At 49.0% G+C, this 22,568-nt stretch overlaps 1 protein-coding gene across 2 annotated transcripts in view; it reads left to right on the top strand.

The window, feature by feature from the left end:
* The first annotated feature begins 573 nt into the window (after positions 1 to 573).
* Positions 574 to 22,568, top strand: part of LOC122541329 (flotillin-1-like) — a 43,722-nt gene continuing 21,727 nt past the window's right edge. The window contains exons 1-2 of one of the 2 annotated variants that reach the window (XM_043677995.2): positions 574 to 725; positions 11,682 to 11,754. In XM_043677995.2, the coding sequence (XP_043533930.1) occupies positions 11,709 to 11,754 (46 nt within the window). In that variant the 5' untranslated portion in view covers positions 574 to 725; positions 11,682 to 11,708. Of the gene's footprint in view, positions 726 to 820; positions 965 to 11,681; positions 11,755 to 22,568 lie in introns of those variants that run through there. The other variant, XM_043677996.2, reaches the window with a different exon arrangement.

Genomic DNA, 22,568 nt, shown 5'->3' on the forward strand with positions numbered 1-22,568 from the left:
TATAACCTGGTGTTGTGTGATTTTTACCTTTGGGGACGGTGTGGAGGCATTGGTTCCTCCCCGCCGGGGTGTCGCTGTCTCTGGAGCTGAAGCCTGCGCCTGGATATGTCAGTGAGTGCAGTCCTACAGGCATTGATTCATCCCCGCCGCAGATGGCGCTGTCTGTGGAGGACCGCCTCCACCTCTTCGGGGGCGGTGCGAGGGGGTATTTGGCACCTCCCCGCCGGGTGGTGGCGCTGTGTCTGGAGGACCGGCGTGCCCGCTTGTTGGAGCTGAAGCCTGAGCCTGGGTGTGTCAGAGAGTGCAGTCCTACAGGCATTGATTCATCCCCGCCGCGGATGGCGCTGTCTCTGGAGGACCGCCTCCACCCCTTTGGGTTCTGTGGGTATTTGGCACCTCCCCTCCGGGTGGTGGCGCTGCGTTTGGAGGACCGGCCTGTCCGCTAGTTATTGCCTTTGCTCCTTCTCCTGGCACAGGGCTAGCTAGAGCCTGTGTGTCAGTGAGTGCAGTCATTCAGGCATTGATTCATCCCCGCCGCGGATGGCGCTGTGTCTGGAGGACCGCCGTGCCCGCTTGTTGTTGGAGCTGAAGCCTGAGCCTTGGGTGTGTCAGTGAGCTCAGTCCTACAGGGGCTGAGCCAGAGAGAGAGAGAGAGAGAGAAGGAGAAGGGGGAAGAAGAAGGAGAGACCGGCTGGCGTTGGGGAAGTGTGGCTACAGGAGCAAAGGTGAGTGCAGAGAGAGAGAGGGAGGGACATGGAGAACAGGAAAGGGGAGGGGTGGTTGAACCTGAACTTGGGCCTTTAGCAGCAGAACAGCCCTGGGGTTTGGGGGGGTGGGCTCTGAGCTCTTGCATTGCACAACAAGCCCTGCACCAAAATGCAATGAGGAAACTGCAGCCCTGTGCCAGGAGAAGGAGCAAAGGGAAAAACTTAAAATTCAGACACTTTCTCACAACTGTTGCCAGGTTTGTTTCATTTTGGATATTTGCAATGTTTAACATCCCTTTTTCTTCATGGGGGGGGGGGGAGAGGGTTTGTTTTGCTGTGTGTTTGCTGTGATTTCAGTATCACTTCCAGGTGCCTGAGCTCCTTTGAGGCAGAGGCGTAGGGAAGGGAGAGCAATAACGGTGGCGAGGACAGAAAGTTAAATGTCGCACAACACCAGGTTATAGTCCAACAGGTTTATTTGGAAGTACTGGCTTTCGGAGTGCTGCTCCTTCGTCACGTAGCTAGTGGGGCAGGATCATAGGACACAGAATTTATAGCAAAAGATCAGTGTCATGTAATTAAAATGATATATTGAACAAACAACTGCAATCTAGGTTTGTTCAATATAGTGTTTTAATTGCATGACACTGTGATCTTTTGCTATAAATTCTGTGTCTTATGATCCTGCCCCACTAGTTACCTGATAAGGGGGTACCGCTGTGAAAACTAATAAACCTGTTGGACTATAAACTGGTGTCGTGTGGCTTTTAACTTTGTCCACTCCAGCCCAACATCAGCACCTCCACATCAGGACAGAAAGTGTGCAGGAACTCCACAGGGAGCCCCTGTGGATGGAGGAGTTAGGTTAACGCTTTGATCCTGATATGGTTTATTAACTCTGTTCCTCTCCCCACCGATGTCACCAGACCCTGCCGAGTTTCGCCTTCACTTGCTGGCAGTTCTCCAGCGCCTGTGGAATTTAGGTTTAATCTTGGAAGTTATGGAAGAACCCCTGCAAAAGCAGAGAGGAGGATGAACTGTTGATGCCTTGATGTCAAAATCAAGTCGGGTGGGGGAGAATGGTAAAGAATTTGAAAGGCTTCAAAGAAAAAAACAGGGGGAGTGGGTTTGCTGATTTATTCTTGCAGGCAACTGGTGTGGATTCGCTGCAGAATGTTTGTTTTCTGTAGTTCTAATCATTGACTTATTCTGTTTACTGTGTCAAGAGTCCAAATAGCAACACGTGAATTGGGCTGAGGAAAGTTGTTTGGGTAAAGGAGAAGGTTTTGAGGTTTATAGGTTCAGAAGGTTAAGTTGAAAGAGTCTTGGTGAGTTGTTGCAGTGCGAGCTGTGGATGGAGAGTGTACCCTGCACCACTGTATGTTGGGCTTCTTGAGAGACTTTGTTCTGCACTCATCCAGGCAAACGGAAATATCCTCTTATGCCCGTGATTTTTGATTTGTAGATGGTGGACAGGCTTTGGGGAGTCAGGAGGTGAGTTACTCACCACCACATTCCCAGCTCCTACCTGATCTTGTAGCCTCAGTGTTTGTATGGAGTCAAACAGCACGGAAACAGACCCTTCGGTCTGACCAGTCCATGCCGAACATAATCCAAACTAAACTAATCCCACCTTGCTTGCGATTGGTCCATATCCCTCCAAACCTTTCTTATTCATGTACTTCTCTAAACATCCTTTAAATGTTGTAACTGTACCCAGATCCATCACTTCCTCCGGATGTTAATTCCACACACGAACCGCTCTGTGTCAAAACAATTGCCCCCTCATATATTTTCCAAATCTTTCTCCCCTCACCTTAAAACATGTGCCTCCTGGTCTTGAAATTTATCATCCTAGGGAAAAGGCACCTTATCTATGCTCATCCCGATTTTATAAACCTCTATAAGGTCACTCCTCAGCCTCCTACACTCCAGTGACAAATGTCCCAGCCTCCTTATAACTCAAGCCCTCCATTCCTGGCAACATCCTGGTAAATGTTTTCTGAACCCTCTCCAGCTCGAATAATATCCTTCCTGTAACAGGGCGACCTGAACTGCACACCACTCCAGAAGAGGCCTTACTATTGTCATGTACAACCTGATGTGATGTCCCAACTCTTACCCTCAGTGGTCTGAGCAATGAAGGCAAGTGTGTCAAGTGCCTTCTTAACCACCCTAAATCCCTGTGATGCAAGCTTCAAAGAATTACCGATCTGATTATGGTTATGCATCTGGTCCAGTTGTGTTCCTGGTTAATGGTAACTCTCAATGCTGATGTTGGAAGGCTCTGGCAATGATAATCCTGTTGAATGTCAAGGGAGATGGTCTGATTCTCTCATTGTCTGACACTTTAGCGGGTGAATATGACTTGTCATTTACTATTCTACATCTGAATGTTACTCAGGTCTGCTGTAAACAGTGCAGAAGAGATCCATCTCCTCCTAAACGGTTCCTATCCATGTATTTGTCCAGATGGCTTTTAACTGTTGTTAACATACCCGCCTCAACCACTTCCACTGGCAGCTCATGTATACCACTCTCTGTGTAAGAAAGTTCCCTCTCAGGTTCCCTTGTATTCTTTCCACTCTAACCTTAAACTGAGGCCCTCCAGTCCTCGATTCCCCAACCCTGAGTGCATTTCCCCTCTCCATGCCTCTCATGATCTTATACACTTCTATAAGATCCCCATTCAGTCTCCTACACTGGGAAGATCCTCGCTTGTCCAAACTCTCCCAATAACTCAGACTGTTGAGTCCTGGCAATATCTCTGTAAGTTCCTTCTGTGCTCTTTGCAGCTTAGTAACATCCTTCCTATAGCAAGGTGAACAAAACTGAACACAATACTCCCAAGTGCAGCCTCACCAGCGTCCTGTACAACTGTAAAATAACTTCCCAACTTCTAGACTCAGTGCCCTGACTAATGCAGGCCAGTGTGCCAAGAGCTGCCTTCACTGCCCTGTCTACCTGTGACTCCACTTTCAGAGAACACTGCATCTGAACTCCAAGGTCCCTCTGTACCACCACACTACTTAATGCCCTACCATTCACCATGGAACTCCTCTCTTGATTTGACTTTCCAAAATGCAAGGCCTCCCGCTTATTTATATTAAGCTCCCTTTGCCATTTTCCAACCCCCTTCCCCAGCTGATCAAGGTCCTGCTGCAATTTTGTCACTGTCCATGATATCACCTGTTTCAGTGTCATCTGCAAACTTACTAAGCAGGCCTTGTACATTCTCATCCAGATCATTGATATAGATAACAAACAGTAATGATCCCTGAGGCACTCCACTAGTCACAGGCCTCCAGTCTGACAAGCATCCTTCCACTATTACTTTCTGCTTCCTACCATCAAGCCAATTTGTCAGCTCACCTCGGATTCCATGTGATCTAACCTTTCAGAGCAACCTACCATGTGGAACCTCATCAAAGGCCTTACTGAAACCATACAGACAACATCCACCGCCCTGTCCTTGTGATGGAAGGTCAGCTGATTTCACTAACGTCCTTTAGCGAAGGCAGTCCGCCATTTTGACCTTTGTGTAACTCCGGATCTACAGTAACCGAGTCATGAAGTCATACAGCACGGTAAAAGGCCTTTCCATCCAATCAGCCCACGCCAACCATAATCCCAAACTAAACCCGTCCCACCTGCCTGCTCCTGGCCCATGTCCCTCCAAACCTTTCCTATTCACGAACTTCTCTAAATGTCTTTTTAAACGTTGTACTTGAAGTTGCGAACCGCCTTCTGTGCAAACAAAGTTGCCCCTCCTGCCCTTTTTAAACCTTCCTCCTCCTCAACTTTAAAACTGACCCCCTAATTTTGAGCTCCTCCACCCTGGGGAAAAGACACCAGCCATTAACCCTGTCCGTGCCCGTTGTAAATCCCAATAACCTCAACCTCCGACACTCAAGTGAGTAAAATCCCACTCCTTTCCATCTGTTTTTTATATCTCGAAACCTCCATTTCTGGCCACATCTCTTCTGAACCCTCTCCAGCTGAAGAATATCCTTCCGAGAACAGGCTGACCAGAACTGGACTCGGTACTCCAAAAGGGGCCTCATCCAACATCCTGTATAATTTAATGTGGGAGACCATGTAGGTCAAGGGTATTCAGGGGATAGACTACACATACTGGCCCTGTCAGGAGGCCCAGATCCCTGAAAAGACCACGAGAGCTCAAGTGTTACTTCTGACTGGATGGAGCTCCAGAAAGTGCCTCTGCAGGATGTCTTGCGATTCCATTCGGTGCTATGCAAGCTGCGAGGTTGTTGAAACAATATTGCAACCTGTCGGTTTATGATCTGTGTGGCCAACCCCCTGCCAGATTCTTGGGCAATCCTCCTGCTTCAGGGATGCAGTTTGAAACAATCCATTGAGGAAGTGGCAGCGGGGTTGTGAAAGGAGTGCTCCACATTGTTCTGAAGCATCAAACCGTTACTGTTTTGTTGCTTAATCTAACGTGCAACCCGAAATCTCGCATTGCATCAACCATTTCCCCCCCCTGCCAAAACTCAGGTTGACAGAATACCTTCAACATTTTAATACAACTCACGGAGACTTGTTAACGATTCTCTCAGCTTGGCATTCAGTCAGGAGCTCTGTACGATTGGAGACAAAACAGCAATGCTGAAAACTCAGCTCTGGCAAAGAATTCTAGATCAGAGCGGTGCTGGAAAAGCACAGCAGTTCAGGCAGCATCCGAGGAGCAGGGGAATCGACGTTTCGGGCAAAAGCCCTTCATCAGGAAGAGAGGCAGGGTGGAGAGATAAATGAGAGGAGGGTGGGGTTGGGGAGAAAGTAGCATAGAGTACAATAGGTGAATGGGGGTAGGGATGGAGGTGATAGGTCAGGGAGGAGGGTGGGGGAAGGTAGCAAGGAGTACAATGGGGGTGGGGTTGAAGGTGATAGGTCAGGGAGGAGGGTGGAGTGGATAGGTGGGAAGGAAGATAGGCAGGTAGGACAAGTCATGGGGACATTGCTGAGGTGGAAGTTTGGAACTAGGGTGAGGTGGGGAAGGGAAAATGAGGAAAGAATTATCCGGACTTGAAGTTCTCTCTCCATGGCTGCTAGTTGACCCGCTGTGATCCCCAGCGTTTGTTGTTTTCAGTACAGATCCCAGCATCGGCAGGAATTTGTTCCCACTGAGTACTGCACACCCTCCTGAAATGAGGGAGCCCTCTGAATGCAGCGTCTCATCAGAATTATTTTAACCGTGCGGTGTTGAGCCATCAAACAGTCCTCACTTAGTTCACCCCCCAGAAATGACCTATAATTTGGGTGGTGCTGCTGTGTGCAGAGAGATGGCTGGGGGATTAGTGGGGAAAGGTGCACATTACCTTCTGTCAGCTCATCAGAGGCCGAGGGTAGTACACTCTGCTCTGAGTCAGGCCCCATCCAGCATGTACAGCTAGCAGGGTGCTGCACTGTCTACGGTGCAGTCATTGACAGAAACACCCTGGCAATATCAATTATAGAATCCCTACAGTATGGAAACAGGCCCTTCGACCCAACAGGTCGACACCGACCCTCCGAAGAGTATCCCACCCAGACCCATTCACCTCCTATCCTATATTTACCCATGATAATACACTTAGCCTACACATCCCTGAACACATTGGCAATTTAGTGTGACCAATCCCTTCTAACCTGCGCACCTTTGGACTGTGGGAGGAGACCCACGCAGGCACGGGGAGAATGTGCAAACTCCACACAGACAGTTGCCAGAGACTGGAATCGAATCTGGATTCCTGGCGCTGTGAGGCAGCAGTGCTAATCACTGAGCTACCTTGCTGTCCACAGTATATCTTGAAAGACCCCAACCCCCCACCCCACCCCACCCGGCAGCTGTTTGACAGAGATAGAGAGAGAGAGAGACAGAGCACCAGAGGCCTGGCTAATACTTAATCCCTTGAAAGACTCTCACGAGTTATCAAAGGGATTGTGTGTCTGCAGCTGCATGACCGTTTGTGGGATCTTACTGTGCTCAGAGTTGGCTGATTACGCTGCTACCTCAGCTCCTTTCGCGGTGAGGAAACGCTCGATTGGCTGGAATGTGCTGCGCGACATCTCGGGGGAGGGAGTGTGGGGAGACCGTGAGAAGTTCAGCTCTGGTTTTTGTGGCGTCTCTTCCTAAACGGCCCCCGGGAAGCTGAGGAGCTGCGTTTTAGTCTCTTTTTTTTTTTTACGTCCCCCCTTAATCAGACGCCTCCCGCTCACTATCAGCGTTCCGAACGGCACCTCGCCCTGATGGGCTCAAGCTGCTTCACCTCCCCTTCCACCCCCTTTCTCTTTTCGAAAGCGGCGTCATATTGAACAATCCTGATAAGGGGGTGTGAAGACCTGGTGTGTAAGCTGAGAGACAGAGAGACAGACGAGGGGGTGAGGTCAGTCAAAACATGCTGGTTTCAGCTATTGTAAAAATGCAAAAAGTGTCGTCCTGAAGGTGGAAGAGAGGGTGGGGGGCGGGGGGAGGGAGGGAGGGAGAGAATGTGCAGAAGAGTGTGAGAGATGGGGCCTGTGAGGGATCAGACCGTGTTCGAATGTCAGAGCATTGATGATATTGATAATGTTCAGAGATGTGGGCGTTCCCAAAAAGAAGGGCGCGGTTGCTGATTGCATTTCTCTTGCAGAATTTCTCTGTTTTCGGAGTCCCGTTTCAGGGAAGGTTTCAGTGGGAATGCATGTGCTGGGTTTACTGAGTGCCACAACCAGAGCCCTCAGAGTGTGGCAGAGGAAATCTCCAGTCAGAAGGTGGCTGGTGCTGTGACTTGGTTATTAAACACCTGCCTGAGCCACGTTTGGAATATTGTGTGCAGTTCCGGTCTCCTTCCTGTCAGTAGGATGTTGTGAAACTTGACAGGGTGCAGAGAAAATTCACAAGGATGTGGCCAGGGTTGGAGGGTTTGAGCTGCAGGGAGAGGCTGAATAGGCTGGGGCTGTTTTCCCTGGAGCGTCGGAGGCTGAGGGGTGACCTTATAGATGTTTATAAAATCATGAGGGGGATGGATAGGATAAATAGACAAGGTCTTTACCCTGGGGTCGGGGGGTCCAGAGCAAGAGGGTACAGGTTTAGGGTGAGCGGGGAAAGATATAAAAGGGACCTAAGGGGCAACGTTTTCACACAGAGGGTGGTACGTGTATGGAATGAGCTGCCAGAGGATGTGGTGGAGGCTGGTACAATTGCAACATTTAAAAGGCATCTGGATGGGTATATGAATAGGAAGGGTTTGGAGGGATATGGGCTGGGTGCTGGCAGGTGGGACTAGATTGGGTTGGAATATCAGGTCGGTATAGATGGTTGGACCGAAGGTTCTGTTTCCCTGCTGTTCATCTCTATGACTGTGTGTCTCTCTCTCTCTCTCTCTCGCACGCTGAACAGCTCAGAAGTGGGTCACTGATCCTGTCCTGTCTGCCCTGACTCTCGGAAAGTGGCACCTCATCCCGTTTCCACTCTCCGAGTAATCCAGTGACTTTACTTTCCGCCTGTCCCTGTTCTTGGCGCAGTCTGAAATGGTCTGTGTACGCTGCCGCTGTGTGCCTAAATTGTTGCTGGGATTGCAGAGGCTGCCTCCTCCCCAGAGGCATGGCCCCGTATCCCTGATCGGAGAGTCTGGTGTCTGCTTTGTGGGTGTGGAATCACAGAGATGTACAGCACGGAAACAGACCCTTCGGTCCATCCCGTCCATGCCGACCAGATATCCCAACCCAATCTAGTCCCACCTGCCAGCACCCGGCCCATATCCCTCCAAACCCTTCCTATTCATATACCCACCCAGATGCTCTTTAAATGTTGTAATTGTACCAGCCTCCACCACTTCCTCTGGCAGCTCATTCCAAACACACACCCCCCTCTATGTGAAAAGGTTGCCCCTCAGGTCTCTTTTATATCTTTCCCCTCTCACCCTAAACCTATGCCCTATAGTTCTGGACTCCCCATCCCAGGGAGAAGACCGTCCATTTGTCCAAACCATGATCTTATGAACCTCATAGGAAGGTGTGGAATTCAGTTCCATAAGGCAGACGGGGCTTGCATTTGTGTAGCGCAGCTTACAATTACCAGAGGTCTCCAAAGATAGCGAAGTATTTTCGAAGTGCAGTCGTGGTGGTAATTAGATTAGATTCCCTACAGTGTGGAAACAGTCCCTTCAGCTCAACCAATCCACACCGACCCTCCGAAGAGTAATCCACCCAGACCCGTTTCCCTCCAACTAAGGCACCTAACACTATGGGCAATTTCCCATGGCCAATCCACCTGACCTGCACATCTTTGGACTGTGGGAGGAAACCCACACAGACACGGGGAGAATGTACCAACTCCACACAGACAGTCACCTGAGGCTGGAATCGAACCTGGGACCCTGGTGCTGTGAGGCAGCTGTGCTAACCACTCAGCCACCGTGCCACCCATGGGGGGAAGCAGAGAAGGTGGTCAGGGTGAACTCTCCCTGTGATGTTGGATGAGAGGCTCAGGGACCCTCTCTTCACCCCCCTCCCCGCCCCCACTAGCCAACCCCAGGGGAGGAGGGTGGGAGAGAGTAACTGCATACTGTGGGGTCCCTCACCTGACAGGACAGGCCGAGGAGCCCCTCTGGGGATTAATCTTCACGATCTCGAAGAGCGAGCGAGCGCACGTGCAAGCAGAGGCTGATGCCCACCCTGTGGTGGCTCCTGAATTGCCTCAAATGCCAGTGAAGCCGTCCTTCCCAGGGTGGGAGGGGACGGGACGGGACGGGAACATGTGTTACGGTCCACCCCCACTACTCCCGTTTACGGATTACGGTGCGGCTCCCTCACACCCAGGCGGTACTTGCAGAGTTCTGCTGCCTCACGTCTGGGGGCCAGAATGGAATAGAATCCCCATGGTGTGGAAACAGGCTATTCGGCCCAATGCGTCCATACCAACCCTCTGAACAGCATCCCACTCAGGCCCTTCCCACTGCCTTATCTCTCTGATTCTGCGTTTCCCATGGCTAATCCACCCTAACCTGCATGTTCAATTCAGTTTAGTTCCATTCCTTGGACACTACGGGAATTTAACGCGGACAATTCACCCTAACCTGCACATCCTTAGATTGTGGGAGGAAACCGAAGCACCCGGAGGAAACCCACGCAGACATGGGGAGGACATGCAGACTCCTCACAGAGAGTCGCCCGAGGGTGGGATCGAACCTGGGTCCCTGGCGCTGTGAGTCAGCAGTGCTAACCACTAAGCTGCCGGGCAGATTAGTGTGCGATTCAGAGTGCGGCCATCAGTGTGGGTTCAATTCCCTCACCAGCTGAGGTCACTGTGATAGACTGCCCTCTTCGACCCCTCCCCTTGTCTGAGACGTGGTGACCCTGAGGTTAAAGTGCCACCAGTCGTCGGAGCAGTTGGGAGAATAACTGCATTGAACCAGCAGGGAGGTGCTGATGTTGTAATGTCACTGGGCAAGAAAGCCCGAACCCCAGGGTCATGAAAGGTCTGAAAATGGACCTTGCTGCTCAGCGAGCAAACGTACAACCTCGTCTATGTTTGTTTGAAGTTCTACACTGTCCTCACCGTTCAGTGTTTGAGCTTTGTATCATGCAGTGGTAGAGTCCCACACAGCACAGAAACAGACCGTTCGGCCCAACTAGGCCATCCTGAACGTAATCCCAAATGAAACTAGTCCCACCTGCCTGCTCCTGGCCCGTATCCCTTCAAACCTTGCCCGTCCATGTACTTACCCAAACATTGACTGTGCCTGCACTGCCACCCCAGGAAGTTCATTCCACACATAAGCCACCCACTGTTTTTTTAAAAAAAAACAAAAATTGCCCCCTTGTCTTTTTTAAATATCTCTCCTCTCCTCTTAAAGATTAAAAATATCATCCACAGGTTTAGAAATTGATCCCTGTGCATCAAGATCGAGGTCGTTAATATACGAGAGGAGAAAGGTCCCATGGACTGCTGGGAAATTTCAGTGTGAACCTTTCGTCCAGCCCAAAGAATACCCATCAGCTCCCACTGTTTGCTCTCACTCGGCCAGTTTAGTATCACCTTGCTGCTGTCTGCCTTATTCTGCGAGTTGTAACTTTGCTCATAAGTCTATTGTGCAGCAATGTATCAAGTGCTTTTTGGAAGCCACTCAGAAAGCATTACCCTCTTCGGACATCTGTTACTTCGAAAAACAAACTTACTGGAGTCTTTTTCTTAATACGATCAGCATAGACCAGTTGGCCTGTTTCTATGTTGTAAAATGTGTAAATGGCGAGCAGTTCCTGCTGTTGTAGTACAGCAGTCGGATTGATTTCCGAATTGACTTGGCAAACTGCCCGTGTCCTGCCTCTTGTCAAGTCCTGTTCCTTCATCTTGTCGTCCACACCGCCTCCCTTCTGCTGCCCCCCTCTGGCTTACATACTTGCAAGACTTCGATTTGCAGACTCTGCTGCTTGCTTTCAGATTCCTCTGTGCTTTGACGAGGCCCTTCTGTTTGGTCTGGCAAGCGGTTTTCCTCTCTGCCACGTTAGAGCAAGGAGCCTGAAAGACCCTGCCCTGAAATAGGACTGTGGGAGCAACCCCTCCCCAGGGGCAGCAGTCGCGCAGATAGCCCCGTACCACGTGGTTGGTCAGGGGTGAGAACACACCGTACCTCTGTCATCTCCTGCAACCCTACAACTTCCTAGTATCTCTGAGCTGCTCTGTTTCCGGCCTGCAGCACAGCCGGAGCTGCTGCTCCAGTGATGGCCAGGCCTTTAGCTGCCTGGGCCCTAAACTCTGGGATTCGCTGCTTAACCCCTTTTGCCTCTGTCTGCTTTTACAAAATGCTCCTTCAAATCTGTCCCTTTTACTGAGCGTTCAGGCAGCTGCCTTCATATCCCTCATTGTCAAATTGCATTTGACCGTTCGGACAAAACACTTTGGAATGTTTGATTCTGTTAAAAGTGCGCGGTTGTTGTTATGCCTTCATTTGACTTTGCAGCTAATTTGTAACATTGCTCTCTTTCTCTCAGGACTCTTTGTGACTCTGTCGCTTCAACATGTCGTTCCAAACGTGTGGACCCAACGAGGCCATGGTTGTTTCAGGTATGTGGATGTTGCTTTCCCCTTCGGTTGTGTTCTGCATACCCTGCTGCCGCTGAGCCCAGTCCACCTCGCGTAGGGATTGCTGGCCTGCGCTCCGCGGGAATGTGGCCAGCAATCCAGCCGTCCTCATCCCGAGGCTTACCCTCGGACCCTGTGAGACCACGTCTCGTTCATCAAAGCATCCAGAATGAATACGGAAAAGCAGAAGAAGAATATGCTTTTTTAAAGCCCACTCCTCAACACCAGGCGATCCCAAAACACTTTGCAAGCAGTGGATTACAGTTCGTGCTGACTGCGTGCAGTTTTGGTCTCCTTATCTCAGCAAGGGTGTTATTGGCAGAGATAGATTGCAACAGAGGTTCACCAGACTTGTTCCCAGGATGGTGGGACTGAAGACCAATTAGAAGTTACAGGCCCAGTTTCTCTAGAGTCTCAAAGAATGAAAGGTGGTCTCATTGAAACGTACAAAATACTTTACAGGATAGACAGAGTAGACGTGGTTAAGATGTTTGCTGGAGCCTAGAGCTGGAGGTCACAATTTTAAAAGGAGGAGGAGTTTGCCGCTTGGATTGCTGTGAGATGTTTCTTTATGCCAAAGTCATTAATCTTTGGAATTCTCTACCGCAGAGGGACGTGGAAGCTTAGTCTTTGAGTGCATTTAAAATAGAGGTTGGTAGATTTCTGATCGCCAGTGTTCTGGGGACAGGGTAGACAGGGCAGGAGGCTGGAAGAACACAGCAAGCCAGGCAGCATCAGGAGGTAGGGAAGCCGACGTTTCGAGTAGGAAGGGTTAGACCCGAAACGTTGACGTCTCCGCCTCCCGACGCCGCCTGGCTTGCTGTATTCTTCCAGCCTCCTGTCTGTCTACCTTGGATTCCAGCATCTGTGGGTTTTTATTTTGTCTCTAACCAATGTTCTGGGGACAGGGCTGGATAGCCAACGTTGAAGTGTTCAATCAACAATGTTTATATTGAATGGGGCCAGGTTCGATGGGCTGAATGGCCTCCACCTGTTCCTGTGCTTGAAGAGTAGTCACTGTTGTAAGGCCCCACGAGTAGCAATAAATTAATAACCGCGTCATTTATTTGTCATGACCTTGTTCAAGGAATACATGTTGGTTCAGAAACCTGGAGGATCTCTCTTCCCACCCCCAATAATTCCCTGTGGGATCTTTCTATCCAACGTTAAAGAGAAAGGCAGGGCCTCAGCTGAACTTGGGTTTGCTCCTGAGGTGTGTGGTGCCTCCCGTGTGCCGCACCGGTTGAGTTAAGCGTCTGGAGTGGAAGCCGAACCCACTTCCCATTCCCTGAGTTGCGGGAGGGGAGCCAGGGGTCACAGTTGCTGGTGAGCCTTCGTCTTGGGCTGACTGACCGAGGAGCAGAGGTCACGGGAGTGCACAGGGTGATCCTTGGTCAGGGAGCGGTTCTGTTTCTCCTCCCAGTTTGTGAGCAGACTCTCCGACTTGGGACTGGGCCTCTAACGCTGAGCGGCTGAGAGTTTATTGGGGATTACTGCAGCCCTAACGGGGCCCCACTTCCTGTTTAAATTGGCACGGTTACAGTCGAGTTTGGCTCTTTAGTTGGTGCATCTTGTATTTCTCACGCTTCTCGCTCGCTGCTCATCTCTTAACCTGCGTGCCGGACCTCCCTTGGCATCCAGCTTTTGCAGGCCTTCAGTTTGAAAATTCTCTTGGGTAACTTTGTCATCCTCCACCCTCTCTTTGTAAACTCCTCCAGCCCTGCAACCCCTCAGATCACTGCCATCCTCCAGCTTTGACCCCACTGTGACCACAGCGAGAACTGCTTTCGAGTTCCCCGCCACTACACTGTCTTTCTTTAAAACATCCCTTAATTCCTTGTAACTGCTGTAATAGCTCCTTTTGCAGGCCAGTCGTTAACGTCGTTTAATAAATGGCATCATAATGTGCCTCAAGGGTTGTCAGAGATATTGTTTATTATTAGTGTACCCGTGTGCATGCTTGTGTATGCAGTTGTGGTGAGTTGGAGCATTTGAGATCCTGCCCACGTAAACCCTTGCTAAGCATGCTCCCACCAAGATGGCAAATGCTATTTATAATTTGGGGAAAAAAATAACCCTGCAATGGTGTCCTTTAACATCAGAAGGAATGGTTGAAAAGCATGCATGTGTCCGACACTGTTCCCTGTTTCAGGATGTCGTAAAGAGCATCGCAGCCGCTTTGTGAAGTTCAGTGACGGCTGCGATGTGGGCATATTGCCAGCCGGTGCCCAGACAGAGCTGTGCTCCTGTCCCGATATCCTGACTCGGTGGTGGTTTTCGCTGAGTGGTAAATGTATGCTTGGGGACTCCTCTTCGAAATCGTGACCGCGGCGTCTTTCACACCTGGGAGGTTCCTTGGTTCAACTTGTGCCCCCACCCCCCTCCCGTGATAGTACTGGGCAGGAGGGGGGAGTGTCTGACAGGTTAGTTAAGCAGCCAGGTCATGGAGATGTACAGCACAGAAGCAGACCCTTCGATCCAACTCATCCATGCCGACCAGATATCCCAACCTAATCCAGTTCCATTTGCCAGCACCCGGCCCATATCCCTCTAAACACTTCCTATTCATATACCCATCCAGATGCCTTTTAAACTCTGTAATTATACCAGCCTCCACCACTTCCTCTGGTAGCTCATTCCATACACGCACCACCCTCTGGGTGAAAACGTTGCCCCTTAGGTCCCTTTTAAATCATCCACCTCTCACTTTATACCCTCTCATTTGAGTCTCCCCTAACCTGGGATATTTACTCTATCCATGCCCCTCATGATTTTATAAACTTCCGTAAGGTCACCCCTCAGCCTCCGACGCTCCAGGGGAAACAGCCCCAGCCTATTCAGCCTCTCCCGATAGCTCAAACCCACCAACCCTGGCAACATCCTTGTAAATCTTTGCTGAATCCCTTCAAGTCTGTTAGTCAACTTGGTTGTGCAGGTTAAGATTAGAGTGGCGCTGGAAAAGCAGGTCAGGCAGCATCCAAGGAGCAGGAAAATCGACGTTTCGGGCAAAAGCCCTTCATTAGGAATGCTGCCTGACCTGCTGTGCTTTTCCAGCACCACTCTAATCTTGACTCTAATCTCCAGCATCTGCAGCCCCCACTTTGACCTTGGTTGTGCACGTTATTCAACTCGAAGTCCTGTCCTAGCTTGCTCTGGGTGCATGTGGTCTACCATGGGGAGAAAGAACCTGGACATCACCCGTCTTTTCGCTTCGAGATGTTGAGAATCTAATTGTGGCGTTCCTTTGGGGTTTCTGGAGCTGTGTGACTGATTTCAGAAATGCAGATGCAATCTCTCTGCTCGTGAGATTAATATTGTTGAGCCATTGCAGGGAGAGAAAAAGATAGGTAGAGGTTAACCAGTGCAGGAGTCGAGTGGTTGAATACAGTATGGCTTGATAAAGTGTCTTTTAAGAGTTAAAAGATCAGTTTGTCTAATTACTTGACGTGCCCCAAAATAGATCAGGAGCAGTTGGTGTCAAGTGAGATCCTTGGAAATGCAAGCGCAGCTTTGATGCTTAGATTCCCTACAGTGTGGAAACAGGCCCTTCGGTCCAACAAGTCCACACCGACCCTCCGACGAGTAACCCACCCAGACCCATTCCCCTGTGACTAATGCACCTAACACTACGGGCAATTTCCCATGGCCAATCCACCTAACCTGCACATCTTTGGACTGTGGGAGGAAAGTGGAGCACCCGGAGGAAACCCAAGCAGACACGTGGAGAATGTGCAAACTCCACACAGACAGTCACCCGAGGCTGGAATTGAACCTGGGTCCCTGGCGCTGTGAGGCAGCAGTGCTAACCACTGAGCCACCGTGCTACCCAAGGTTTCCCGTCTGTGGCTTCCCTCGTCACTCTGACTTGACAATTCAAGCCCTTTGAGCCAGGTTGATGTTAACAAGGTTTTGAAAATACCAAACTGTAACTCAGACGTGCAACGTCCACAGCGTGGGAAAGGTTATGAGCGCGTGCTCAGGGATTTGCACTGAGCTATAATTACTCGGTTCTGAGCTCCCACTGTGTCAGAAACCAGCAGAAGTAGTGAAGTCAGAATGATTCCAGTCTCCAGCCTTGCAAACCTCTGAAGGCCAGGAGCCAAAATAACTCTTGAGGGCTGCTCTCGATAACTTTTGAGCTTTTTTTTCATTCTCACTAATGCATTTTTTTTGAGGTGATCAGTGTTAATTGCAGTAGGATCCACTACCCTTTTTCCAGAGATGATAGCTCCTGAAGTTAGGCAGCCTGCAATTAAAGATTCCACGTTGATTTTCAAGGATTTCATTGTTTCATTGATGCTAGATGATCGTGTTTTCCAGTTGGCTGGGTGTTCCTTTGTTGGTCGGTTGAAAACTGCTTTGTCTCCTTCTGAGCTTTCCCCTCCACCCTGCGCCCCTACCCCCCATGTTACAGTCCCGCATTGAAATCCTCTTCCAGCTTCCTCCTCCTCCCTCTCACCTCTTGCAGATGCTTTCTCCCTTTAACTCTGTGATCTGCCTGTATAGCTCACAAGTCAAAGCTTTTCACTGTGCCTCGATACATGTGACAATAAATTCAATTCCAATCCTTTAGCTTCAGAACATAGAATGTTACAGCGCAGGACTAGTCCTCCGTCCCTCGATGTTGCACTGCTCTGTGAAACCAATCTGAAGCCCATCTAACCTACTCTGTTCCATTCTCCTCCACATGCCTATCCAATGACTATTTAATTTCCTGTAAAGTTGGCAAATCTTCGGCAGTGCATCCTACGCCCCTACTACTCTCTGAGTAAAGAAACTACCTCTGACATCTGTCCTGTATCTATCACTCCTCCATTTAGAGCTATGCCCCCTCACCATCTGAGGAAAAAGGCTCTCCCTGTCCACCCCCTCTAACCCTCTGATTATCTTATATGTCTCTATTAGGTCACCCCTCAACCTTCTTCTCTCCAACGAAAACAGCCTCAATTCCCTCAGCCTTTCCTCATCAGAACTTCCCTTCACACCAGGCAACATCCTGGTAAATCTCCTCTGAACCCTTTCCAAAGCTTCCACATTTTTCCTATAATGCGGTGACCAGAACTGTACGTAACCCAAGTGTGGCCACACCAGAGTTTTGTACAGCTGTAACATGACCTCGTGGCTCCAAAACTCAATCCCTCGACCAATAAAAGCTAACAGACCGTATGCCTTCTTATCAACCTGGGTGGCAACTTTCAGGGATCTATGTACATGGACACCGAGATCTCTCTGCTTACCTACACTTCCGAGGATCTTACCATGCGCCCAGTATTCTGCATTTCTGTTACTCCTTCCAAAGTGAATCACCTCACATTAAACTCCAACTTCATTCTCCCGTTATGCTTCCCCCTTTTTCCTGCAAGTCTGTGCCAGCCGCGGCAAAAAGCAGCCACAGAAAGCCATCTCGATCCCCCTGACAACACCAACACCAACATCCTGGCCAAAGGCAGCTGTTATACGTCCAGCATTCAGTAAGTGTGCCATCCCCCTTCACAGAACATAGTGAAATGGAGCAGGAAAATGCATGCAGGCTCTGCCACAGTCCTCACTAAGCCTATGCAATGTATTGCATTTTGGTAAAATAAGCAAGGGCAGAACTTATACAACTAATGGTCGATGATTAAGAAGGTGATTAGAATGCTTGCCTTCATTGCTCACACCTTTTGAGTACAGCAGTTGGGGGTGTGTGGCGCTGGAAAAGCACAGCAGGTCAGGCAGCATCCAAGGAGCAGGAGAATGGATGTTTGGGGCATAAGCCGTTCATCAGAAATCACATCCTTTTGCGTGAAATGTCAACTCCTCTGTTCCTCGGATGCTGCCTGTCCTGCTGTGCTTTTCCAGCACCACACTCTTGACTCTGATCTCCAGCATCTGCAGTCCTCACTTTCTCCTAGGTCACCATGTTGAGATTATGCAGGACATTGGTAAGGCCTTTTCTCGAGTATGGTGTGAGCTTTGGTAACCCACTTACCAGAAGGGTATCATTCAGCTGGAAAGGGTTCAGAAGACAATTACCAGCATTGGAGGGTTTGAGTCATAAGGAGAGGCTGGACGGGCTGAGAAATTATTCACTGGAGTGGAGGAGTTTGAAAGGGTGATCTTATAAAGATTGATGAAATCACGAGGGGCATAGATAAGGTGAATAGCGAAGGTCTCTTCCCTAAGGTGGGGAAGTTGAAAACTAGGGGACATATGTTTACGGCGAGAGGAGAAAGATTTAAAAAGGACATGAGGGGCAATGTTTTTACACAGAGCGGTTCGTGTGTGGAATGAACTGCTCGAGGATGTGGTCGATGCAGATACAGTTACAACATTTAAAAGATATTTGAACAGGTAGGTGAATAGGAAATGTTTTGGAGGGATATGGGCCAAAAGCAGGTTGGTGGGCCTTGTTTAGTTTGGGAAGATGGTCAGTGTGGACTAGTTTGACAGAAAGATCTGCTTCTGTGATGTATGACTGTCTGACCTAACTCCTATTGCCTAGTGACCGTTCAGTGGTTAGCACTGCTGCCTCACATCGCCAGGGACCCGGGTTCGATTCCAGCCTCGGGGCGACTGCCTGTGTGGAATTTGCACGTTCTCCCCATGTCTACATGGGTTTCCTCCCACAGCCGTAAGATGTGCAGGTCAGGGTGGATTAGCTGTGCTAAATGCTGGGTTACAGTGATAGGGAGGGTGGGGTGAGTCTGGGTGGGATGCTTTTTGAAGGGTCAATGCAGACTGGATGGACTGAATGTCCCCTTTCCGCACTGTAGGGATTCTGTGACAATTTATAAACAGTTGTTGTGAGAAATGTGAAATCTTAACACGTTTACCGCCCAGGAGGAAGCTCCTCCACTCGCTGTCCCAAGGACAGTTAAAGATGGGTCATAACTCCTGGCTTAACATTTATTCCCATGAGTAAATATATTAAATTATGCTGCCTCTCGGCAAGAGAAACGCTCACACCCTCAGCCTCCCAATGCTTTTCCCCACTCTCCGCACGATTAACCGTTTCCCTTTTAACACCAGTAATTGAGTCTGCTGCCTCCTCAGGAGCTGCAGTCCAGATCCTAACCACTCACTGCATTAAAAAATACATTTCCCTGTGGCTACTTTAATCTTGTTACCATTTTCCGTAAGTCTATGCCCTTGTTCGCCAGTGGGAACAGTTGCTGTCTGTTGACCCTGTCTATTCCCCTCATGGTGTTAAACATCTCTCTGTCAAATCCCTCTCAACCTCCTTTACTCTGAAGAGATCAACCCCAGCTTTTCCAATTTTTCCATATAATTGAAGTCTCCCAGTTGTGGAACCATTCTATGTCATAGAGATGTACAGCACAGAAACAGACCCTTCAGTCCAATTTGTGTTGGACCAGTTATCCCAACCCAATCTAGTCCCACCTGCCAGCACCTGGCCCATATCCCTCCGAATCCTTCCTATTCATATACCCATCCAGATGCCTTTTAAATGCTGTAATTGTACCAGCCTCCACCATTTCCTCTGGCAGCTTGTTCCATACATGCACCACCCTCTGCGTGAAAACGTTGCCCCTTAGGTCCCTTTTATATCTTTCCCCTCTCACCATAAACCTATACCCTCTAGTTCTGTACTCCCTGACCCCAGCTAAAAGACCTTGTCTATTCGTCCTATCCCTGCCCCACATGATTTTATAAACCTCTATAAGGTCACCCCTCAGCCTCCGACGCTCCAGGGAAAACAGCCCCAGCCTATTCAACCTTTCCCTATAGCACAAACCCTCCAACCCTGGCAACATCCTTGTAAATCTTTTCTGAGCCCTTTCAAGTTTCACAACATCTTTCTGATAGGAAGGAGACCAAAATTGTACACAATATTCCAACAGTGACCTAACCAATGTCCTGCACAGTTGCAACATGACTTCCCAACTCCTGTACTCAATACTCTGACCAATACAGGAAAGCATACCAAACGCCGCCTTCACTATCCTATCTAACTGCGACTCCATTTTCAAGGAGCTATGAACCTGCACTCCAAGGTCACTTTGTTCAGTTTATCTTTTCAACATTCTCCCCAAAGCCTTCCCATCTATTCTAATGTGTAGTGTCCAGAACAAGATGCAGTGCCTCAGTTGAGGCCAAATTATTATTTTTTTTTTCAAAAGCTCGCTGTAAGCTCTTTGCTTTTGTATATCTATATATGGAGGGGTTGGTGAGCTCAGTTAACTGGATGGTGGGTTTGCGATGAAGATTGACACCAACAGCGAGGGCTTAATTCCTGCTATTCAGAGCCTTACTATACAAAGTGCACCCTATTTAAACCAACGGAATTCAGCACCCGAAGAGAGAACACCAAAACTCACCAATCGCTCGCTGCCTTTGAGTCCAATAATCCTGAACCCAACCTGGAATTAGAGATTTTGATTCTGACAAGAGCCCCCAGACCAAATCCCCTCAAAATATATGAAGAACATAGCCCAGGCCCTAATGTTTTCCTATTTTAAAGTGTCCAGCATTGCATTCCAGGTACAATTCAATTGGTCAAACTGTCAGTCTTGAAGCAAAGCATGCTTTATTCATACACTGTAGTTAAGATACAACAGAAGGAAGTATTGGAATAACATAACTCTATTGAAAAACCTCACAGAAATAATAATACTAAACAATAACTGTTCCAGTATAATAACATCCCATAAGTACACCCTTGGCAAAGGCCTATTCAGGGAGACGGATCGTCTCACATATAATTCGAGCAGCAGGAAGAGAATCCCCAGTTTTTAGCTGGAACAGCGAGAGAGGGTAAGCAGCTTCCACATCCAGCTTCAAGAGCCCATCCGCAACTGCTACTGATGGTTAAAACTTTTTTTAAAAAAAGTCCTGGTTCTGTGGGAGCTTGACCCCACCCGTTCAGGCTGCTTCTATTGTTCCAACTTTAAACAAAACCCAAGGCCTCGCAAGCTGTTTACTTTATTAGCTATGGGGCAGATTTTGCTTGACATCTCTATCCCAACCTTCATTTCAAATAAATTCTTCATTTTAAAAAATAGTATGGTCACAGAGAGCTACCCTATTGTCTGACAGAAGTGTAGCAACTTTACCTTCACTGTTTATAAAGCTCTGCATCCATGTCCCTGACTTGTCACTCTGCTACATGTGGCAGAGGTGCTCTATAATTTGTGCACCAGGTACCACTGTCCTTGCATCCCCTTTAGAATGGTACCCCATGTTTTATATTGCCCTCACCTCGTTCTTCCTGGTACTATAAATCAGTTCTCATGTCTCTGTATTAAATGTGTCTGCCCTTTCCACCAATGCGATTGTATCCTCGCTGAACTGATTGCAGTTTTCCCTCGGGTATTAAAACCTGCATTTTTTTGAATTGCCACAATCATCCACAACCAGTCATTTTCTGTACTGATTGAGAGAGTGGGCATTCGCGCTCACTGAGTGAAGGGAAATATTCAGGTTTACACGCACTCAGATGCCTCCCTGTTGAACATGAGAAGCAGGAGGAGATAATTCAGCCCCTCCAACCTGCTTTGCCATTCGTTATATGTGATTTCACCTCGGCCTTAACTCCACTTTCCTGCCCGTGCTCCATAACATTACAGCTGTCTACCTTTTCCTCGAATTTCTTCAGTGCCATGGCATCCACCACACTCTGGGGTAGCATAACCCACAGGTTCGCAACCCTTCCAGAGAAGAAATTCCTCCTCATCTCTCTTTTAAACCTGCTGCCCCGTATCCTAAAACTGTGACCTCTCGTTCTAGATTGACTCACGGTGGAGGGGGAAGCATCCTCTTTATATCTATTTTGTCAACCCCACAATTGAGTCTCCCCTCATTCTAAGCTCTCTCAGGATTACAGGCCTGAACTGTTCATAAGACAAACCCCTCAACTTTGGATACAGTGTCTTAGCCGCTGTCACCTTGGAAGCTCAGCTCCCACATCATTTGCTTCTGTCCACACACCATTGGCCGGTATTGTGCTGAAGCACCATTGCATTTGGGGTGGCATGGTGGCTCAGTGGTTAGCACTGTTGCCTTGCAACGCCAGGGACCCAGGTTTGATTCCAGCCTTGGTCGACTGTCTGTGTGGAGTTTGCATATTATCCCTGGGTCTGCGTGGGTTTCCTCCGGGTGCTCCGGTTTCCTCCCACAGTCCAAAGATGTGTAGATTTGGTGAATTGACCATGCTAAATTGCCGCATAGTGTTCAGGGATGTGTAGGTTAGGTGCATTAGTCAGGGGTAAATAAAGGATAATAAGGTTGGGGAGTGGGTCACTCTTCAGAGGGTCAGTGCGGACTTGTTGGGTCGAAGGGCCTGTTTCCACACTGTCGGGATTCTGAGTATATTGCAAGCTCCCTCCTTTCGGGCTGGATTCCCGAGGCAGTCAGGATTTTCTTCCCTGCTGTGCTACGCTACCTTTTAATTCAAAATGAAAGCCTCTCAGGCAACGCTGGGGTCAGGAACAGGAGCGGCTTAGTGCTTGCAGCGAGTCCTGGAAGCCTGTTGTATTTGTCTTTGGTAAGCAGGCGTTTATCATAACCGGTCTTGCCGATCCCTTAGCCCCTCCTCAAAATAGAGCTTCTGAAACAAAGATTCCGACAGCTCAGGTGGAGGCTGTTCAGCCCATTGAGACTGTGCTGTTCCCAGGAAGACTTGTCCAGTGAGACCCATTCTTCCTCCAACGCCCTGTATGTGGTTGGGTTTTCTGAAGAATACTTTGCTGAGTATACTGAACATATAATCCACTGATGTACGGTGATATTCAGCTGATGGTGATCTTGGCTATGCAGTCATTTGGGTGCGTTTTGAGTGTTCAGAGGAAAGTTGA

Source organism: Chiloscyllium plagiosum, unplaced genomic scaffold, assembly GCF_037043375.1.
Source record: "Chiloscyllium plagiosum isolate Xiang-an unplaced genomic scaffold, Cpla_swu_hap1 HiC_scaffold_35, whole genome shotgun sequence".
Classification (NCBI taxonomy): Eukaryota; Metazoa; Chordata; class Chondrichthyes; order Orectolobiformes; family Hemiscylliidae; genus Chiloscyllium; species Chiloscyllium plagiosum.